Here is a 20,668-nt window from a genome sequence, read left to right on the forward strand (position 1 = left end):
AAATAAATCTTTAAAAAAAAAAAAAAAAGAAGTGTCTATTATTTGTGAGAGTTGAAGAAGCTGTGCGAAAAGATGAATGTGACAGTTAAAAGTCATTACTATACTTACACTTATTCATTAGGGGGCTGGAGAGATGGCTCAGTGGTTTAGAGCACTGACTGCTCTCCCAAAGGTCCTGAGTTCAAATCCCAGCAACCACATGGTGGCTCACAACCATCCGTAATGAGATCTGATGCCCTCTTCTGGTGTGTATGAAGACAGCTACAGTGTACTTACATATAATAAATAAATAAATAAATCTTAAAAAAAAAAACCAAAACACTTATTCATTAGGGAACAAACATTTGCTGGGTAAGAAAAACAAAAACAAAAACAAACTTTAATCCCACTGAGACAGGAGATTTCTCTAGAGCCAGCCTGGTCTACATAGGCCAGCCAAGGAGACCCTGTCTCGGAAGGAAGTGGGGAGGAAGGAAGAAAAAGGAAAGAAAACTGCTTGTCAAGCGTCCAAAGGACTATTGGGGGAGGAGGGTTTGACTTCGAAATGTTAGAAAGCACAGGATCCCTGCAAGACATATGGGGGCAGTTATTTAATGGCCAAGGACTGGAACTCCCGGGACTCCATCCCTGACTCTAGTTAATTTTGCCTCTTACAGGCTGGAAGATCTTCCCTCTGGACCGAACCCAGGCGGAGCTAAAGCCTGTCACAAACTAACCCAAGCCCGCTGCCCTGGAAACCACAACACCCACAAGCCTTCGGGGGCGCTCGTGCATTGTGGGGCGCTCCGCATTTTCCTCCTAAAGCGGCCCCCTCAGCTGAACTGTGGAAATTCCCCATCGTCCCCCGCGAGACACCAGAAACCGCCTCTTCCGCTCTATGACCGGATATCAGTGGCCGTGGCCATAGAAACTGTCTGCTAGAGGCTCCCAAACTCGCTGTCCGGACCCTCATTTCCGCCGGAAGTGATCTGCAGTTCCAAGTGCCCGTCCTTCCCTGCACGCGCGGGCTCCGGGTGCCCAGTTCCCGGTCCCGGTCACCGAGTACTACCACAATGGCGGCAGCCACTCTACTGCGAGCGACGCCCCGCTTCAGCGGTGAGGGGGCGGGTTGGACGCAGGCAGTCTGGAGTCGCGACAGCCCGGAGTCGCGAGGGGCGCGGAGGGTAGCTGGGTTCGGATCCCTGACTCCCAAGTGCCTTTCCCCGCAGGTCTCTGCGCCAGCCCGACCCCATTTCTGCAAGGTCGGCTGCGGCCGCTGAAGGCTCCCGCAACGCCCTTCTTGTGTCGCGGCCTAGCTGTGGAGGCCAAGAAGACTTACGTACGCGACAAGCCCCATGTGAACGTGGGTACCATCGGGCATGTGGACCATGGCAAGACCACCCTGACTGCGGCCATCACGAAAAGTGAGTAGGGTTGGGTTGGGGGCGTCGGGCAATGCCCTGTCAGCTGGAAGGGTCAGAACTAGAGCGTAGGGTGGGTGTCTTGTAGTCCGCTGAACTTTAGCATGGCGCCAAGAGACACTTGGGGCGAGGGCTGGTGGGAAGATGCAGGAGACAGGTTTCCCTGTACAGGAAGAGCTCTGTGAGGCATAAAACGAAAACTGTGAATGGTTTCCATCCAGCGTGGAGTGGTCTGTAAAGAGATGCTGTCAGCGAAGAATTGGAAGCGTCTGTGATGAACACACCGTAGGAAATTCTGTCTCTCACTGTCTTCCAAAGTTATCTTTCCTAGAATTAGATTTGAGATTTCCTAGAATTGAGATTTTACAGAGATTTATCTTTCCAGATTGTTTCTGTATGAGAGGTTCAGGCGTGTGCCCCTAGCCTTGTCTGTAGCTCTGACCCTGAGTTGAGAGGTGTGTTCTCTTCCTCCTGTAGTTCTAGCCGAGGGAGGTGGAGCTAAGTTCAAGAAGTACGAGGAGATAGACAATGCTCCAGAGGAGCGAGCTCGGGGCATCACCATCAATGCAGCCCATGTGGAGTATAGCACTGCTGCCCGACACTATGCCCACACAGACTGTCCTGGTCATGCAGATTATGTTAAGGTGAGGGTTGCTGGGGACAGCCAGCACCTGCTTCTGGTCAGTGGAGGTGTGAGGGGCGGAGGTTATAAAATAGTGGCGGCGTTTGAATATAAGAACAAGGATTTGTGGCCATGGCTGTGGGTGGTGAGGACATGGCAGAGAGATGGGGATCTTCACAGCTATCTCTTGTTAGAGGATGCATGTTGAAGAGGTCCCTGAACTAAGCTGACCTTCTTCCTCTTCCACCCAGAATATGATCACAGGCACTGCCCCTCTGGATGGCTGCATCCTGGTGGTGGCAGCTAATGATGGCCCCATGCCCCAGACCCGAGAGCACTTACTGCTAGCTAAACAGGTACTGGGGTCTGAGTGGGATGGACATCAGTGAGGCGTCCGATGGCTCAGGAGAGTTGCTCAGTCTCTTGTCTTGCCTGCAGATTGGGGTGGAACATGTGGTGGTGTATGTGAACAAGGCAGACGCTGTCCAGGACTCAGAGATGGTGGAGTTAGTCGAGCTGGAGATCCGGGAGCTGCTCACCGAGTTTGGCTATAAAGGAGAGGAAACCCCAGTCATCGTAGGCTCGGCTCTCTGTGCCCTTGAGGTGAGCACAGCACGGGCTCCTGTTGGTAGAGGACGGGGTAGAGCTTTGCTCTGTACCTGGAAACTTAGCATCCTGTGATAGGAACAGAAGTTTCAGGGTCTTGTCATGTCTCCAACAGCAACGTGACCCTGAGCTAGGCGTGAAGTCAGTGCAGAAGCTCCTGGACGCTGTGGACACCTACATCCCAGTGCCCGCCCGGGACCTGGACAAGCCCTTCCTGCTCCCTGTAGAGTCAGTCTACTCTATTCCTGGTGAGGCCCGTGCTCACTTACACTCCTCATAGGGGCCATCTGACCCTGGGTGACCGATAACCTATCCTGTTTCTTTCCAGGCCGGGGCACAGTGGTGACAGGTACATTAGAGCGTGGCATTTTGAAGAAAGGAGATGAGTGTGAGTTGCTGGGACATAACAAGAACATCCGCACTGTGGTGACAGGTATGAGAAGATTTCAGATCCAAGGACGTGGTCAGAATGGTCCCTTCCCATGTAGCTCTTATACCTTCATTCTGCCTCAGACCCTCTTCTCTCCTGTCTTCTTCCTCGTAGGCATTGAGATGTTCCACAAGAGCCTGGAGAGGGCTGAGGCAGGGGATAACCTGGGTGCTCTGGTCCGAGGCTTAAAGCGCGAAGATTTGAGGCGTGGCTTGGTCATGGTCAAGCCAGGCTCCATCCAGCCCCACCAGAAGGTGGAGGCCCAGGTGAGGGCTCCAGGACTGAGTCATGTCCCTTGCTTAGAAGCAGGACTTGTAGCTTAGCCATTCCATCCTTACTGCTTCTCTCCTCTAGGTTTATATCCTCAGCAAGGAGGAAGGTGGCCGCCACAAACCCTTTGTATCTCATTTCATGCCCGTCATGTTCTCCCTGACCTGGGACATGGCCTGTCGAGTCATCTTGCCTCCAGGGAAGGTATGTTGAGGCTGGGGGGGATATAAAAGGAATAGAACTGGGCTGTGGTGGCCCATGACTTTAATCTTAGCAGCTGGGAGGCAGAGGCATGTGAATCTCTTGAGTTCAAGGCTGGTATAGTTAGTATACAGAGCTAGTTCCAGGGCAGTTAGGGGTACACAGCGAAATCCTGTCTCAAACAGATGTGTTTTAGATTCATGAAACATGAAGGGCTCAGGAAAATCCTGTTGACTAAAACCAAATTCCCGATTATGGTCCCTTTACTTTTTCCATGCTGTTTGCATGTGCCTAGCAGCTAGATGAAACTTGCCAGATTCTTCAACCTGTTGCGTTTTCCCACGATTTTGATTCCCCATGGGTGTCAGCGGTTGAAGGTACACAGTGGAGGTATCCTGATTGCCTTGTGCTTCTCCTCCTTTTAGGAACTTGCCATGCCTGGAGAGGACTTGAAGCTTAGTCTAATCTTGCGGCAGCCCATGATCTTAGAGAAAGGCCAACGTTTCACCTTGAGGGATGGCAATAAGACCATTGGCACTGGCCTTGTCACTGATGTACCAGCCATGACTGAGGAGGACAAGAACATCAAGTGGAGCTGAGTCTGGACTTCTGCTCAGGTTGTTGAGCTTCAGGCTGCCCTGGTCAGCGTTCCCACTGCGGACACAGGCTGCCCTGGTCAGCATTCCCACTGTGGACACAGGCTGCCCTGGTCAGCGTTCCCACTGTGGACACAGGCTGCCCTGGTCAGCATTCCCACTGCGGACACAGGCTGCCCTGGTCAGCATTCCCACTGTGGACACAGGCTGCATCCAGGCAGAGTACACCTCTGGACATTTCTCCTGCTCACAACGAGTGGCTTGTCAGGAGAGGGAGGCAAATAAAACTGCCCCATGGATAACTCGCCAGTCTTGTGCCTTCTGTGTGGATGTGGAGGAGCATTGGATTTGAGTACTGCAAAGCCATCTGAGTTTCCCTAGCGTTACATCCATTTCTGGCATACAGGGCAGACAAGCTCAGGCTCAAAACCATTGTCAGTTCTTAGACAACTTGAGAAAAAGTACCCAATTCAGTGAGCTTTGTGTGACTTTACAGCAAAATACAACTGTTGTGTTCCCACATTGGGAACAAGTTCAGTTATCATTTGGAGCCACCACGGGCTCAGCTCAGGTGCTAATCGTTTCTTTTGCTCTTCTGTGTCCACTAGGTTAATGGCTGGCTTTTGTGTTAAGTACAAACGTAACCTTAGCAGACTTGTATCACTTGTATTGTGTGCTTGGTCAACACTGCTTCCAAGCAAAGACTTTTGAGTTTATCTCAGTGGTAGAACATTTGCCTAGCTTCCTGGGCTCAATTCCTGGTACCAAATACACAACAACCAATCCCCACCAAAAAAAAACCCCAAACCATAGCTAGCTAGGCATTGTGGCCTGTAAGAAGCTGATAGGACATATGGGAAAACCACGGAATCATCTAGGGCAATTACTGATGTCATAAAAATTTTGAGGTACCTACCCAAAAATGACAAACTCGAATCTTCCCATGAGTGTTTAAGGACAGGAATGGCGGCTAGCAGTACTCTCCACATACTGAACACCTCATGGCTTTCCAGCTTCCCTGTGCCATCTGTCCTGAGGGCAGTTTAGAGTATCAACCTTACTTTGTCCCTTTCTCTCACCCAAGACTGTCATGCCCAAATTCTGGGGGCTTTTCTCTGCCCTCAACACAGCACATGTTCTCTGTATTATGGCCCAAAGGTCCTGCAGCCCACTAAGGACTACCCAAGTCCTTGGCAGGCTCAGATTACAAAACTCCAAACTACCTCCTATGGAAGGGGAAAATTACTTTTAAGAATCAAACTCATAGGCAGGTTAAGTTAGTTTAAAATTTTATTTTTTTATTTTATTTTTTTTTAATTTTTTTATGTAATAAAAAGTAAAAGTCCTTGAGGCATCTGTCTGTCGGTCTCACACAGAACACTCAAGTTAATGGAGAAGAACAGGGGGCCCAAGTCTGAGGTTATAAATAATAGAAAATAAAAGATCTTCCGTCTCCAGGGGGCGGGGGGGGGGGATAGATGAGAGGATGGGAGGACAAGACTGGGTGGGACCCAGCTGGGGCAGAGCAGGAACCTCCCCCACCCCTGTTGGACCCCAGCCCGGCCCACTTGAAGGACCCCTCCCATTCAAGGTGCTTGGCAGGAATTCCCCAACTCCCCAAGGGAAAGGGGTTGGGGGCGGGGCTAGGACTGGTCCCAGCTGCTGGGGGGAAGAGACATAGATCACTCTTCCCTCCACTCATGGAGGTCTCAGGTCGCGGCCAGGACAATCTTCAGTTCCCCGGGGGGTGGAAGGGGAGCTGCTGGGAGGGATGAGATTGAACTGGTTGGAGGGGAAAGAGAGAGAGCAGGAGCATTAGAACCCGAGCAGCTGTCCCTCTGTCAATGCGTCCAGGGGGTGAGGGGTGTGGGGAGGAGCGGCCTCCTCGAGGAGTCTCAGGGGACTGTCAGAAGCACAGGTCAATCGCTGTTTCCCAGTAGGCCAGAGCCCTTACTCAGTTGCCCAGCTCAGCCCCCCACGCCCCAGTCTGGCCCTGTCTGCTGCGCTGACCTTACCTCGGCTAAGTCAGGAGACAGTCGGGGTCACTGAGAGCTGGGGAGGCAGTGGGGAGGGGGGCTGCTGGATCACAACTGAGCGAGGACGGAGGGAAGCAAAGGACAGAGCCAGGAGCAAGCCCCTGGCGGCGGCGACTGTGGCTTCTGCCCACCCTACATACTTCACAGACAGGTGTGGGTCGGCGGGCGCCCTCTGGGACAGCCCTGCCTCCAAGACCCCTCATTCCCCACCCAGAACCCGTGCATCCTGCCCCACCTGCAGCCCCTCAGCTCTTCCATGCCAAATTCCCCCAGCTAACGAGAACTCACGAATCCTGTCATCGGCTCCTCCTGGAAATCCAGGCGCCTGGCCAGGCTGCTCACCTTGGGGGTGTCCGATGTAGGGGTAGGGTGAGGGTGTGGAAGCTGAGAGTGCAGGCACCCCACTCGGGGGCACCGCGCCTTGGGGGGGCCCCCCATGGCCCTGGGGGGGGTGCAGCAGCATCACCTGGGGCGGGTGGGGAGCCCCAGGGTGTGGGGGCGGGGCTGCTGTGACTCCAGTTTGGACATGGGCCTGTAGAAGAGAATTAGTTTCAGTGCCCAGCTGGACGAGGGGTTCTGAGATCCCTTATCAAAGCAGCACTGCAAAGTGGAACAGGTACAACTACCGACAACAGCTCAGCTCATTCTCTGGCAAAGACACAGAAACAGTAAACCCCTGGGTTCCTACCTGGGTAACATGGGCCATGTTGGTGAAGCCGTGGGGCAGCTGCTGGTGGGGATGGATGGCATACACAGCAGCTGGCTGGGGGAAGCTGCTTTGAGGGGACTGGGCAGAAGGTCCCGGTGGTAGAGAAGGTGGCGTGCCTGTTAGGGCCCCTGGATGGTACAGATTCTGCTGTGGCTGTCCACTGCCCAGGTGAGGGGCCTGCCCCGCCTGGTGCTGCCAGAGTAGAAGTGAGGTATGAGTGCCACCCATTCTGCTATGCAGACAAACCACAAGCTCACTCATGCCACTTCTCTACTGGGGAATGACCCAGCTCTTTTCAAGCCCTCTTCCAGCCACACATTCCTGGATCAACCACCCAGACCTCCCAACCAAACCCCACATTCAGGCACCTGAACGGGACTGGGGGCCGCATGCTGGGATTGTGGCTGGCTCCCAGTAGGTGTGGTGGCCGGCTGCGGCTGGTGGCCATGGAGCTGCGTGGCATGGTGTGGATAGGATTGGTGAACAGTGGCTGCAGCAGGAAAGAAGGGAGACCGAGTGCTGAGCACACCAAATGGATAGCGATACATACATCCTGGTGACAAAGTGGGCACCACAACTCACCATAGAGGGCTTGGGGGGTAGGCTGCTCTGCAGCAGGGTACTGAGGAGTGGAGGACGACACGATGGCCTGGGGATGGCTTCCCGATGTCAACATTCGTGGATTACTTTGAAGCATAGGGGCGAACACCGGCTGAAGAAACAAAACAAAATGCTAAGCAGACCTGCTTGGAACGTCCTGTCAGCTTCCATGTGCATAGGAGCATGAGCCTCAGTAGTGGTTTTAAAGACCGTAACCACCTTAATTCAGAGGGAAAACCCGAGAGCAAAGGTTCAATGTCCTGTTACAGGAATTCAAGTGGATACTGCCAACCCCACAGCCACCACTACTCAGAATGACCCTACTTCCCCCTCAGGCTGGATCTCAGGTGTTCGCTACCTGTGAAGGGTAGTGTGCCATGGGCTGCATCATGGCAGGCTGGCCTGGGAACTGCTGTGGGTTGTAGGGGATGTAGGAGGAATAGGGTGTGGCAGCCACCAGGGGTGGGCCAGCAGCAGCAGCAGCAGCCTGCATCATTGGAGGGGCTGAGGCTGGTTGGTGTTGGTCAGAGCGCTGAGGAGGAAGTGAGCCTGTGGGTGGAGAGTAAACAGTACAAAGCTCAAGCGGCGTTAGCCAAAAGGTGCTAGGCAGTCCCAGCTCTTCTTCCCAACCCTGCTCACCTTTTGCACCCCGGTACTTGCCCTGCTGCCCAGGCACGGAATTGGATACAGGATATGGATACATCTGAGGCGCCTAAGAAAGATCTGGGGCTCAGCAGGTGCTCAGAACAGCCTGAGCTGGACAATCAGCACTTTGCTTGGGCTCACTTTGTCTCTCCTACCTGTACAGCTGGTCCCATGTGGATCTGAGGTATATATGAGATGTACTGGGGACTGTAGAGCCCACTCTGGCCTGCTGTCAGCACCGGTATAGAAGGTGTTGAATGAGTACGGGGCCCTGGTGAAGTTGGAGTACTGGTAGATTTGTTCTGTAAGAGACAAGAGGAGATATTTCTGTAATCCCACTTCAGCCTTTTAAAATCCACCTGGGTCAAATATATCCTACACTTTTCCCTAAGTGCTTTATAGCAAATCACAAGATGGACATTCACAAACTAAGTGGTTGTGTGAAATCTCGAAGCCCATGAGTACATCAGTTAAAGCCATGTCAGCTGATTCCTTGGAGCTCACAGTCCTAACCCTCACACACCCAACACACCAAATAGTAAGACCCAAAATAACTTGTCAGAATCAATAAGCAGCCTTCATCACTCCCAAAGCAGTCCAACTGCTCCCGCCCAGACTGACAGTGCCATCTCACACTATGGGACAGCCCGCTCTCCTGACAGTCAGGTGCTCTCCTGGAGTACCTGCCGCTCTACTGTCCCCTCAAGACCACCCACAGCTACAGGAAATAGTCCCAGCTTACCACGGACAGCAGGGGCTTTGTTGGATTGAACTCCTTGGCATTGGGGTTCAAAGTAGACTTCTTTACTTGTCTGTAAAAGAATGGAAACCAGCTGAGTCATGCCCTTCCCCAGCTGGTAAGTAAGGTAAGCACCAAAGATCTTCATACCACCCACCGCCAGCACTACTCACTCAGTAACAGGGCCCTCCTCTTTGTCATCCCCCTTGATGAGGCCCACTGGAGGACTGCCGGTTTGGCTGGGACAAGGTGCTGGGAGCTGCTCTGGCCCCTCAGTCCCTCCTACTCCTGCCAGGGGCACTTTGTCTTCCTTATCCAATATGGATTCTGTCTTAGAGGAGACTGGGGATCCCATAGGATCTGAAGTCAATAGACCATCCACCTCTTTCTCCTTTCCTTTGGCCTCTTCTTTCAAGATCCGGGAAGGAAATGGATCCAGGCCTGTCTCAGGGGAGCTACTAGGTTGAAGCTGGGAGGAGAAATAATTCACATATTACAGTGTGCACTCCAGACCCGGGCTTTTACCTCCTCCATTCACTCTTGCTGAACTCATCGCCCTCATTCACTTTGCCTGTGCCTTACACATCCCACAGCCCGCTTAAATCCCAGCTCCTTTCCATGCTTCACTCACCTTAAACTGGGCCCCAAATTTCCTCAGTTCTTCCAACTGAAATCGTTTTTGTTCATTCTGAAGGCCAGGGACTGAGAAAAAACAGTGAAATGAGAAAATACACGTTTTTTCCTCTGAAGAGTCATACAGGGCTAGTTAGTAATCCAGAATAAGAAACCAAAGAATGAGCTGTTAAGAATCTTAAAAGATAAACGAGGGCTGAAGAGATGGCTTAGCAGTTAAGAGCACTGACTGCTCTTCCAGAGGTCCTGAGTTCAAATCCCAGCAACCATATGGTGGCTCACAACCATCTGTAATGGGATCCAATGCCCTCTTCAAGTGTGTCTGAAGAGCGTGACAGTTGTATTCATATACATAAAATAAATCTTAAACAAACAAACAAAAAGATAAATGAAATCCAAGGGCAGATGGACACTACACTGCTTCTAAAGGGAAACGCTCCCTCGAGTAAATGGGACTACAGAGTAAAGTTGCTCTCACCTTTCCCAGCTATGCGGGCCAGTTCTTGGGCTTCCAAACTCCTACTGGGCTCCTTGGTTGGGAGTTCTTTTACTGAAGAAAAAGAGACAATTAGATCCTGCTCTCAAGTCATACCCACAGTTCTCCAGCATTTACAACCGGTTCTCACCATCTGTAGGGGCCAGGGAGAGTTTTGGAGATGCCGGGGAAATAGAGCCTGCACCAGGATCCACAACTGATGATGTCACAGGGATGGAGGCAGAGGATGCCACTGCCGAACCAATGGGAGGCTCAGGACAGGAAGCTGAGACTGGGGCAGGGGCAGCAGACTTGGGAGACCGTGGAGGGTACATCCGGCCCACTGGAAGAAAAGGGAGAGCTACACGATGGTTATTGCTGGCCAGGAAGTAGTGCATATAGGGGGGAAACCCATAGAAAATTTACAAGCTTTTTTTCACCCAGAGGCACAATTTCCTGTGTTAAGCCCAGGGCAGGTAAGTAACACAAAGGCAACGGTTTCACTGGGTAGTACAAAAAGACTGGAAGTGGTATAACTTCTCCTGTTCTAAAATGCTGGTTAGAAAAAAAGTCTCAACAAAACACCTGATAACCAGCTACAACCCATGAACTGACATGTTAGAACCAAAGAAAACTAAAGAGTTCTTTCTCAAAAAGATTAAATTAAATCCAGCTGAATGTCTTTAACCCCAGCACTTAGGAGGCAGAGGTAGCTGTATCTCTAAGTTCGAGGCTAGTCAGACTGGCCTACAGAGTTCCAGGACAGCCAGGGCTACACAGAGAAACTCTGACTTGAAAAAGACAAAGACAAAAACAAAAACTGCAACGATAAAACCCAAGACCCTGCCTGACACCAAGCATCTACAAACTACGGCCCAGCATTCCAACAACTTGACTCAGTTACCCCCGCCGACCTCCACAAACTACCCAAGTCTGCAGCCAGCCTCACGGAAGCCCTACCTGCAGATGTTGGGGGAACAGAAGCTTCTCCAGGCCGACTGCTGGGTGAAGATAAGGTCTTGGCACCTCTCAGAGGCCGCTGTGCCTTGGGGGACATGCGGGAAGGACCTGGTTTTTTAATGTGAAGAAAAAGAAATGTCTGCTCATCACCAGAACACAATACTTCATCTTGCTAACCACTTAAAATCCCATTAATCACCCTTCCCACTTTCTTCTACCACAAGTATTTGTTAACCTACCTCCATTGATACCACGTGCCTCAGACCCAGGGCCAGGACTGCTGTTGTCAAGATGGTGAGGGCCACGAGGTGGCAAAGAGCTAAGGCCAGGGCGCCCTCCTCGAGAACTGCTGCATCGAACTCCTCCCCGGGGACCTTCCCGAACTCGCTGAGGCAGAGGGATATACTTCCCCTCCCTGGGGAAAGACTTAAGTAAGGACAGGAGACTCCCAAATCCACACATTTTAACAACATCAACTCCCACACCCAACTCCAGTGTTATCACACTTGACAATTTAATGTAGCTATGGGTTATGGCATTATTCTCCACCCACACCCAAGAGGCCAAGAGTATCAGTTTTACCATTCTTCACCTTTCAGAAAGGCCAAGGGGACACTTGAGATGCTGAGCATACACAACTTCATTTTGTGATGGATGAAACAGCACACACAAATACATTTTAAAAACCCAATAAGCTCTACTGTTGCTGCAAATTACCAACTTTCTAGGGTTCAGTCTAAACCTCAAAACTGGGATAACCTACACTCAGTAAGATGGTGAAGTTTAACAATCAACTTTGTATAAAAGCTCTTGGCCCAGGCCAAGATCCCACTGTAACCCACAATGGTTACCTGGATACCAAGCTGGGGCTCTCCCGCCCAGACCCCTGCCGCTGAACCGCGCTGTGCTTCTCCTCCTCTGTTCTCCCATCGTCATTTTCCATAGCAATCCGTAGGCGGTACTGGGGACTAGACTCAATCTCTCGAGCCAGCTGGGCCGCTCGGAGCTCCCGTTGCCGAAACTCTTCAGAGTTGTCCTTCTCTAAGGGAACCCTGAGAGCACCCACATAGATCACCATTCCAGTGCGGGGGACAATGGAACAACACACTGCTGTAACTAAAATCACTACTTCAAACCTGTGGCATTCCAGCTAATACTTCAGGGTTTTTGGTTTTTTTACTAAAAAACAAAACATTAAAGGATGAACCCAAGGCCTTACAAATGTCAAACAAGTGCTTCACTACTGAATTTATCCCCAATTCAGTCAGTATATATTCAAGACAGCTGACAAATCCTAGGCAAAGCACCAGGGTATGTTCTGATTCTGATTCTTTGTGGGCCCAGATTAGGTCAGGCTGGCCAGCAGCAAGCACACCCCCACCCAGCTTGTTTTCGCTTTTCCGGCAGGAGAATTACAAGGTTGACCATCACACTCATCTTTTTTGTTGTTTGTTTTTTGGTTTTTTGAGACAGGATTTCTCTGTGTAGTCCTGGCTGTCCTGGAACTCACTCTGCACACCAGGCTGGCCTCGAACTCAGAAATCCGCCTGCCTCTGCCTCCCAAGTGCTGGGATTAAAGGCGTGCGCCACCTCGCCTGGCCACACTCATCTTTTTAAAGGGTTGTTAAGGACAGAGCTCAGGTCCTGATGCTCACATAGCATGCACTTGACAACTGAGCCACATTCCCAGATTAACAAAAGTTGTTTCTATTCACAAGAAAGCAACTCAATAGGCAAATCAGGAGGGTTGACTACTTACAAACCAAGAAAAACACTAGGCAACAACTGTTTCATCCAGAGATCTACCTTACTAAATAGTAAGCTCCCACACAAGCCCTACACACCAGCCACCCAACTTCACCACCCTCAAACTTCCAAAACGCTTACGTGTAAGAAGATAGACTGCTGTCATAGGTGGTCTTCACTCCATAGTTCTCCTCATTAAATTTGAACATCTCATTGGGATCCCATCCATTAGACTAAGAGAACACAAAGTATATTTAAAACTCAGCAAGAAAAGGAAAAAATAGCCTGCCATTTCCTCTCCACCATGTTAAAAACTTCAACTCCTGTATAAACTATACACACTGACATGCATTCAGTGACAAGATTTGTTTATGAGAAATGATCCTCCTGTTTCCACATTCTAAACTCTGCAATTACAGGTGCTATCATGGCTCTCTATATACATGAGTTGGCTTAAAACAAACAAACAAACAAACAAAAAAACCAATAAAAATAAAAAACCCTCAAGGGGGCTGGAGAGATGGCTCAGCGATTAAGGCACTGACTGCTCTTCTGAAGGTCCTGAGTTCAAATCCTAGCAACCACATGGTAGCTCACAACCATCCGTAATAAGCACAGATGTCCTCTTCTGTTGTGTCTGAAAATAGCTACAGTGTACTTACACATAATAAGTCAAAAAAACAAAACAACAACAACAAAAAAAAAACACCCTCAAAAAACCCACAACCTCTTTTTTTCTTTATATTTTGTGGCTCTGTTCCTGTGGTATAATAGGTATGTGAAAGTCTGAAGACGACCTGTGCGAATCTGTTCTTTTTCACCACTTGGCTTGGTGGCAAGCACCTTTACCTGACCCACCCAATTCATTGAAGAAACAGAATGAAGAAGCATTTCTCTCCTCTGCTTTTCTTTAAAGACTTTTTGTTATGTAGCCCAGATTGTCCAGGACTTCACAATTCTTCTGCCACAACTTCCCCAAGGCTGGATTTAGAGGTATGGGTTATACTATGCCCACCTTATACTTTTTACTACAATTACAAGTACTGCCATGGTTTTCAATGCAGCGGATGGGAAATGGACCAAGAACAGACCTCAAAACAAAAATGAACAAACATACCCCAACAGAAAATAATGAATGTCCACATCAACAACCCATGTTGACCACAACTCAGCCCGCCTGTTCTCAGGAAGGGAGAACATACCATATCGGATTCCAGATCATAGTCGTCACTGTTGCTGTCACCGCCCTCCCAACGTTGAAGCACCTTCTCTTTGTGTTCTCCATTCACCTTAGAGTTCATGGCAATGGCTGAGTCAGTGAACTTATCTGTTGGCAGAGGGGAGCGACAGAGTCAGGTGATGGGCCCACTTCTCATCCTTACTCCCCAGCCCATGCAGTTTAACAAAATGAAATGAACAAACACCAGATGTAGTTTTATGGGAGCAGGTAGAGCTATTGAAACAGGTCTATCTAGATGGGGTGGTGAATGCTGGTAATGCGAGCACTCAGAAGCAGAGGCAATTTGATCTCTGCCAGTCTAAGGAGGCTAGCCAAATATACAAAGACCCTTCCTCAACAGAAAAACAAAGCCCCAATCTAATCTAAAAGCTAAAGTTAAAAACATGAAAACAGGAGTACCTACACCGCTAGACACATTCACTGGACTCTATTAGGCATCAAGCTATGTGTTCAAGAAGAACGCAAAGTCATCTCTACTGAAAAAAAAAAGTACTAAAAAAAAAAAAATCAAGTCAACGTGTTCAGCCTGTGGGCTAGCTCTCGTCAGTTTCTTGACACAACAGTACAGAACAATACCTTTAGTAGCATAATTGAAGTCAACATTTCGGAAGTGGACAAGCAGAACATCGCTTGGTTTAAACACCATGGTGTCCACAATGTCTTCCCGGCGAGGCCCACCTGCTGGCTCAGATACTTTCCGATGCACCGCGTCAACTGCCAGTTCAAACTACAAAAGCCCCATTCCAACATGCCAGGGTCAGTATCAGAGGGAGAAGATGGATTCTCTCTTAAAGCTTTCTAGTCTTTCAACGTCAAATTCCCATGTCACTCTGTATTTCCCAATGTCAACCAGAGAACTTAGCAAAGGCCTCAAAACTGTCCGCTGTCACCCAACACACACCCTCAATTTCACTCTCCTTCACAGCTTCAGAAACTCCTAATTTGAGTACACTGACCTTTGAGCTCAGAGTCTTGAAAATGCCCTCGTAAGTGGTGCCATTTTTCACCTTTACGTCACAAGTAGAACCCTAGCAAGGTGAACGATTAAGTCATTTTAAGAAACTGAAACAGCATATTCCTCAGACACCCAGGTTAAAGCTGTTACTTACCACTACAGCTGTCAGGAAATGCAGCATCCTGGAATTGTTATAGACACCTTCAAACACCTGTCACACGAGAAAAAAGTAAAGGGCAGCAGGTGAATACTCTCTTCCCAGATTGTCCCATACTGTCTGTCTTCTGAGTGTCTTTACAGGATGAAAAGAAGGCACTCACGGGTGACTGTGGGGGTCCCTTTCCCGTGGTCTGTCCCCTGTTAAAAAAAAAAGAGAGAAACAGTTTTAATTAGCAGTGAACCCTAGAACAATGTACCAGGTCAACTTGCTGATTTAGGCTAGACTGATTAACAAGCAATTAAATCAGCAAGACTTTTCAAGTTCTCACATTAAAGAAAAAATTAGGCATTGATTGCTAAAACATTTTCTCCGAATTCAAGATTTTAAAAAAGTCAACAAAAAAATTCAATAAACAATAGCTGTCAAATGTTCCTAACAGTCAGTGCAATACAACCTGACTTCCTCTAAGGGACAGACAGTCCTTCACTCTTCCGATAAACCACTGCTGTAGTATTAAACCAACAGCACACTTCAGCTGTGAAGGTGAAAGCCCGGGCATCCCAAATGCAGCACCACTGAGCTTAGACACATTACCTCCCAAAGGAAAAAAAGCTTTCAGGAGCCTTGGATTCCAAATCCCAGGAGGGGTATATTCTCCACACCCCACCCTTTCGCCCTCATTATTTTCATTCAGCCTGTTACCCACTCTGAAGGGATCCCTAAACGCCAGGTAACACAGCTCCTCGACGGCTGAGGTAACCGGCAGTTGAGGAGGGCGAGGAGGGGGCCGTTGGCGGGGCTGGGGGACCGCGCAGCCGCAAAAACCATCCACCGGGATGCCTCGCCCGGTCTGCGCCTGCGCACTACAGCCCATCGCGCTTCACCCGCTCTAGAACAGAAGCCACTGCGCCTGCGTCCAGTGCCTCTTTCTATCGCATTGACACACCGAGAAAAACCGAGGGCACCCACTCCCCGACACCAGACGCCCCTAAACCCCCCAAACAACCCCTCCTTCCTCCGCCTCTGCTCTACGTGTTACCGGGGCAAGCCAATGCCCGAGTCATAAGACAGCATCCGCGCGCACGTACGGCCGGGGAGCGCGCGCGCAGGAGCTTTCCAGCCCGCAGTCTTCCCAGTAGCCGCTGCTTCCGCGCCCCCGCCCACCCCGTCCCCCTCTCACTGGCTACACCGGGAAGAGGAGGGAACAATCCGCTCCCAAGTCCCTCCCTCCCCATTGGCCAAACTGTGGGCCGCGCGCCCCCCCTCCATTGGCTACAGCCGGGGACCCCTTCATGCAGCTGACTCCCCATTGGCTGAAGCCGGGGACCGCGAGATCCTTCGTGGTAATGGAGCTGGGGACCCCATCACCTCCTCAACCCCCCCAACACCCTTTGCCGACGGAGCTGGCGGGATGCGCCCCGCCTCCCCTCAGGGCCCAGACCCCCAAGAGGTGACTAGGCCCAGAGAGCCGAGCACTGCCCCCAGGCTCCTGGAGACCGCCCGGAGAGCTTTCTCTCCGACCTGTTGGCACGAGGGTCCACCCCCTCCTTCACGGGGTCCTGGGCCCCCAAGAGCCCCCTCAACAGCGCCAAGCCGGGGCGCTGCCTCCCGGGCTCTCCCCAGCCAGGAAGCCCCGTCCTCACCTGACGCTGCCGATAGCCACTGCCCCTGGCCTTTCTTGATGCTGCGGCGGCGCTGGCGCCGCTAAGATGCTTTCGGCCCCGCGGCGGAGTCCGCTGCCGGCAGCGGCTGCAGGCCCCAGGCACGGAGAGACCGCTGCGGGAGGCCCCGGGGGAGCCGCGGTGGCGGGCAGCGGTCCCGGGAGGCCGCCGTTGGGAGGGCTGGTCCCGCCGGGAGGCCGGCGAGCCACGGCCTGTTGCGTGGGGGGCGGCTGCTGGGGTTGGGAGGTCTGTTGTGGCGGCTGAGGCTTCAACATGATGGCAGCGTCCGGAAGAGAAATAAGAGGGAAGGGAAAGAGGGCCTGGGGCCGGGCCCCTGCTGGAGAGCGCGGGAAGCGAGAGAGATCGCCAAGCAGGGGACCCGCCGTTGGCGGGCGGGGGGAGCCCCGCGGTGTCAGGGGTGGATCGAGAAGACGGCGGCGGGAGGAAGCGCCGCGAGGCGGAAGGGGAGGGGGGAATCTCGCGGGCCGGTGGACAGCGAGAGGGCGCGAGCCGGCCTGGCGCGCGTGCGCGTCGCTGGAGAAGGAGAGGGAGGAGCGCGGGCGGAAGCGCCGGCGGGGGAGGGGCGCGGGGAGCGCCGCCAGGCGGTTAGTTCCGGAACGGAGGAGAGGCTCCAGCCGTGGCTCCGACCGGCCTAGCCCCTGGGGCGGAAGAGGAGCCGCGCAGGCGCTTAGAGCACCTCTTGGTTCTGAGCCACCTTAAATGCTGGCGGCCGCGGTTGCTTCACAACGAGGGTAGGCGGGGCCAAAGCCGGGAAGGGGAAGTGCCGGCGGACCCGCCCCTCCTACGCCGCCAGCGTAACGTCAGAAAGTCTCCGCGGTGGTGTGAGGTGTCACGTCGTAGCGCGAGGTTCTTCCGCCACTGGGTGACCAGTGGGCGGAGTCTCGGGGGCAAAAGAAAAAAAAAAATCCCTAGGACTGGAAAAACCTAGTACAGGTAACTTAAAGCAGGTGGGTTTTTAAAGGTGCTGTTCTCCATCTTACCTGCTTTAAAATATTAATGAGCGTTAGAATGGCTATTCTGAGCATATGTGCATCCCAACAAATGTGCCCAATTCTAAGTTGAAATTCAGTGATTTTTTCTGGGATAGCGAACCCCTGAACAGTAGCAATACAAGCCGTCTGAAAGCCAGACTGACTAAGAGTATATTACAGAATTCAGCCCAGGCTGCATAGCAAGACACGGTTAGAAAACGGTGGTTCAGTGCTTGCCTATTAAGGCAGCCCTCATTCAAAATTAGGGCAGCTGTGGTGCTTCAAAACTTTAATTCCAGCACTAGGAAGGAAAGGTAGGAGGATCAAAAGTTTGAGGCTATCCTGGATTGTATAATAAATTCCAGGTCAGCTGCGCAGACCCTGTTTCAAAAGGAAAAGTTGAACATCCGCCCATGCTTTGGGTAACTAAGCCACTCAAAGCTCAAGCTAGTGGAAGATTTATATAATTTGAGCAAAGGTACTTGGTAAAACACAGAGGGCAGGAAAATGGATTTCTATACAGACGAAATGGATCCGACAGGACATATGAAAAAATGGAGCTTGGATGGAGCCTGAAAGCCTCACTCTAGCTGTAGCTGGCTTTGAACTCCCTGTGTATACCAGGGTGGTCTTAAACTCACAGAGATCTGTCTGTCTGCCTTCTGAGTGCTATGATTCAGACATACATCAGCACAGCCAGGATTTGTCATGGAATGTTAACCTAAAATCCCGTTATTGATGAACATAATCCAAAAATTAAATCTAGGATTGGGTAGACACTAAGAAATTGAATATAGCTGTACAGATGAGTCCAAATCTACACTTCAGATTAATAACCCATCAGAGGCGGAAAAATGGAATTAATTTAAAGTCATCCTCGAATATTTAGTCTGAGGCCAGTGGGTCAGGTGAGAGTCGGCATACACTTCCTAAAAAGTATAGGAGCAGGGGAAAGATAAATAGATCATTTGGTAGCAGTGTACAAAATAAAGATGTATGTGTAGGTGGTTTGCCTTGCAGGTATGTTGGTGTGTGTGTGTGTTGGTCTTGAAGGCCAGAAGCAGGTATCCGGTCCCTGGGACTGGAGTTAACAGTGATAAGAAGCCATGCAATTGTGTTGCTGAGAATCAAAGCCAAGTCCTCTGGAACTGAGCCATCTCTCCAGCTCCCAGAATTTTAAATTTTATCCTATGCATGTGTGTGCTTGAGTGCATTATGTATACCATATAGGTTGCTAGTGGAAGACTGACTTCCAGGCAGCTAGGGTGAGGGTCTTAAAGCCCACACCCACAGTGACTATTCCACCTATTCCAACAAGGCCACACCTCTAAATAGTGCCACTCCCTGGACCAAGCATATTCAAACCATGACAAATGTGTATTGTTTTTCCAGAGAGTCTGGGTTCAATTCCCAGAACCCATGTCAGACAGCTCACTCAAGCACCAGAGGGTTTAATGCCTCTGTTTTCTATAGGTATCCACAAACTTGGCATCAACTCACACAGATAGACACGTGAATGATTGAAAAAAAAAATCTTAAAAAAAAAAAGAAAAGCTTTAAGGAAAACCCCTTCAAGCCCGGCAGTGGTGGCGCACGCCTTTAATCCCAGCACTCGGGAGGCAGAGGCAGGCGGATTTCTGAGNTTGAGGCCAGCCCGGTCTACAGAGTGAGTTCCAGGACAGCCAGGACTACACAGAGAAACCCTGTCTCAAAAAAAGGAAAAAAGAAAAAAACAACAAAATTGAGACAGGGCCTGGTACAGCCACCACTTGCTCCACTCAGTTAAGACTTGGTAGAGACAAAGGCTAGACCATTGATCTCCAAGGACATACTTCTTTCTGCTCTGCTCTGATGCCCTCCTTGGGCCATATCCAGGTCACTCAGGCTGTGTGATAAGTGGTTTAGCTGAGTTTGTCTTGTCTAGATGCCACTCTCTTTGCTTGTCTTAGGTAAGGCATATGGGCTCATTGTGTTGAATGCTGGGATTGCTAGTCAGATACAATTTTTAAGCAGCAGTGCCCAGTGCTGCTCCTTGTGGTTGTGGCTAGTCTCATCCTGTAGCCTCCAGTGGTGTTAACTCTCCGTTTTATTTACTCTTATTTTATGTGTATGAGAATTTTCTCTGTGTGTATATTTGTGTACTGCATACACAGGTGGTCCCTTCAGAGGCCAGAAGAGGGTGTCATATTTCCTAGGACTGGGATTATAGGCTGTTGTGTGTTACTATATGGGTGCTGAGAATAAACCTGGTTTCCTTTTAGGAACATCAGGCATTCTCAACAGCTGATCCATCTCTCTAATCCCGCTATCCCCTTCCCCCACACCCTTTAAGCCAGCATCTTGCTATGTAACCTAGGATACCCTGGAACTCTCAAGAGATCTGTCTGCCCTTGTCTCCCAGGTGATGGGATGTGTGCTTTTATCCCAGCCCTCAGGAGGCAGATCTCTGTGTGTTCCAGGCTGTTCAGGAGACATAGCAAGACCCTGTCAAAAACAAAAAGTAACTGAAATAAAATAAAGAAAAACTTCCCAACTTGGAAGAGGGAAGATTTTGTATGTCAACTAACACAACCTACCAGCGGGAACCTTTTAGGTTGGGGAAGCCCTAAGGTCTGTTGCTGTCCTACATCAGGTAATGTGGAACTCTGCAACAACGTCCTGCTCCTGAACCTGCACCAGCACTGCAGCAAGAGCTACCTGAGCCTCACTGCAGAGACAGCCCACCTGTGCCGTCAGCCTGGTGCGGATAAGCTCCTTGAGTGTCTCCTCCACTTCCTTTTCAGGCTCTCCCGTTTCTTTCCCAGTAGACATCCAGGCTCAGTCTCCATAGTTACAACCCATGGGGCAAGCAGTGACAGAAGCAGCAGATGACTTCTTTTTTTTTTTTGTTTTTTTCTCTGTGTAGCCTTGGCTGTCCTGGAACTCACTTTGTAGACCAGGCTGGCGTCGAACTCAGAAATCCGCCTGCCTCTGCCTCCCAAGTGCTGGGATT

At 50.7% G+C, this 20,668-nt stretch overlaps 2 protein-coding genes across 11 annotated transcripts; one reads left to right on the forward strand and one right to left on the reverse strand.

Annotated features, from left to right (window-relative positions):
* The first annotated feature begins 944 nt into the window (after positions 1–944).
* On the forward strand, positions 945–4,434 carry Tufm (Tu translation elongation factor, mitochondrial). 2 transcript variants are annotated; one of them, XM_021166898.2, is made up of 10 exons: positions 945–1,095; positions 1,209–1,403; positions 1,878–2,044; positions 2,274–2,378; positions 2,461–2,625; positions 2,744–2,876; positions 2,957–3,061; positions 3,173–3,324; positions 3,413–3,532; positions 3,955–4,434. In XM_021166898.2, the coding sequence occupies exons 1-10, from the start codon at positions 1,053–1,055 to the stop codon at positions 4,126–4,128; spliced, it is 1,359 nt and encodes a 452-aa protein (XP_021022557.1). In that variant the 5' UTR covers positions 945–1,052; the 3' UTR covers positions 4,129–4,434. The 2 variants fall into 2 exon arrangements, with proteins under 2 accessions (XP_021022557.1, XP_029335306.1); XM_029479446.1 differs by having other exon boundaries at positions 2,957–2,977.
* Positions 4,435–5,397: 963 nt separating this feature from the next.
* Positions 5,398–17,357, reverse strand: Atxn2l (ataxin 2 like). Of its 9 annotated transcripts, none has more exons than XM_021168830.2 (24): positions 16,667–17,357; positions 15,184–15,220; positions 15,018–15,074; positions 14,865–14,936; positions 14,485–14,635; positions 13,871–13,995; positions 12,810–12,901; positions 11,774–11,974; positions 11,162–11,337; positions 10,923–11,030; positions 10,114–10,323; positions 9,966–10,037; positions 9,486–9,556; positions 9,028–9,323; positions 8,858–8,927; positions 8,271–8,417; positions 8,110–8,182; positions 7,829–8,019; positions 7,453–7,582; positions 7,239–7,360; positions 6,850–7,062; positions 6,450–6,693; positions 6,141–6,300; positions 5,431–5,907 (listed from the first exon to the last, which is right to left on the reverse strand). In XM_021168830.2, the coding sequence occupies exons 1-23, from the start codon at positions 16,957–16,959 to the stop codon at positions 6,146–6,148; spliced, it is 3,306 nt and encodes a 1,101-aa protein (XP_021024489.1). In that variant the 5' UTR covers positions 16,960–17,357; the 3' UTR covers positions 5,431–5,907; positions 6,141–6,145. The 9 variants fall into 9 exon arrangements, 8 of the variants coding, with proteins under 8 accessions (XP_021024493.1, XP_021024494.1, XP_021024492.1 ...); XM_021168831.2 differs by having other exon boundaries at positions 10,114–10,305; positions 16,667–17,356; XM_021168836.2 differs by having other exon boundaries at positions 6,141–6,177; positions 6,504–6,693; positions 16,667–17,356.
* Positions 17,358–20,668: the final 3,311 nt, after the last annotated feature.

This window comes from Mus caroli, chromosome 7 (assembly GCF_900094665.2).
Source record: "Mus caroli chromosome 7, CAROLI_EIJ_v1.1, whole genome shotgun sequence".
Classification (NCBI taxonomy): domain Eukaryota; kingdom Metazoa; phylum Chordata; class Mammalia; order Rodentia; family Muridae; genus Mus; species Mus caroli.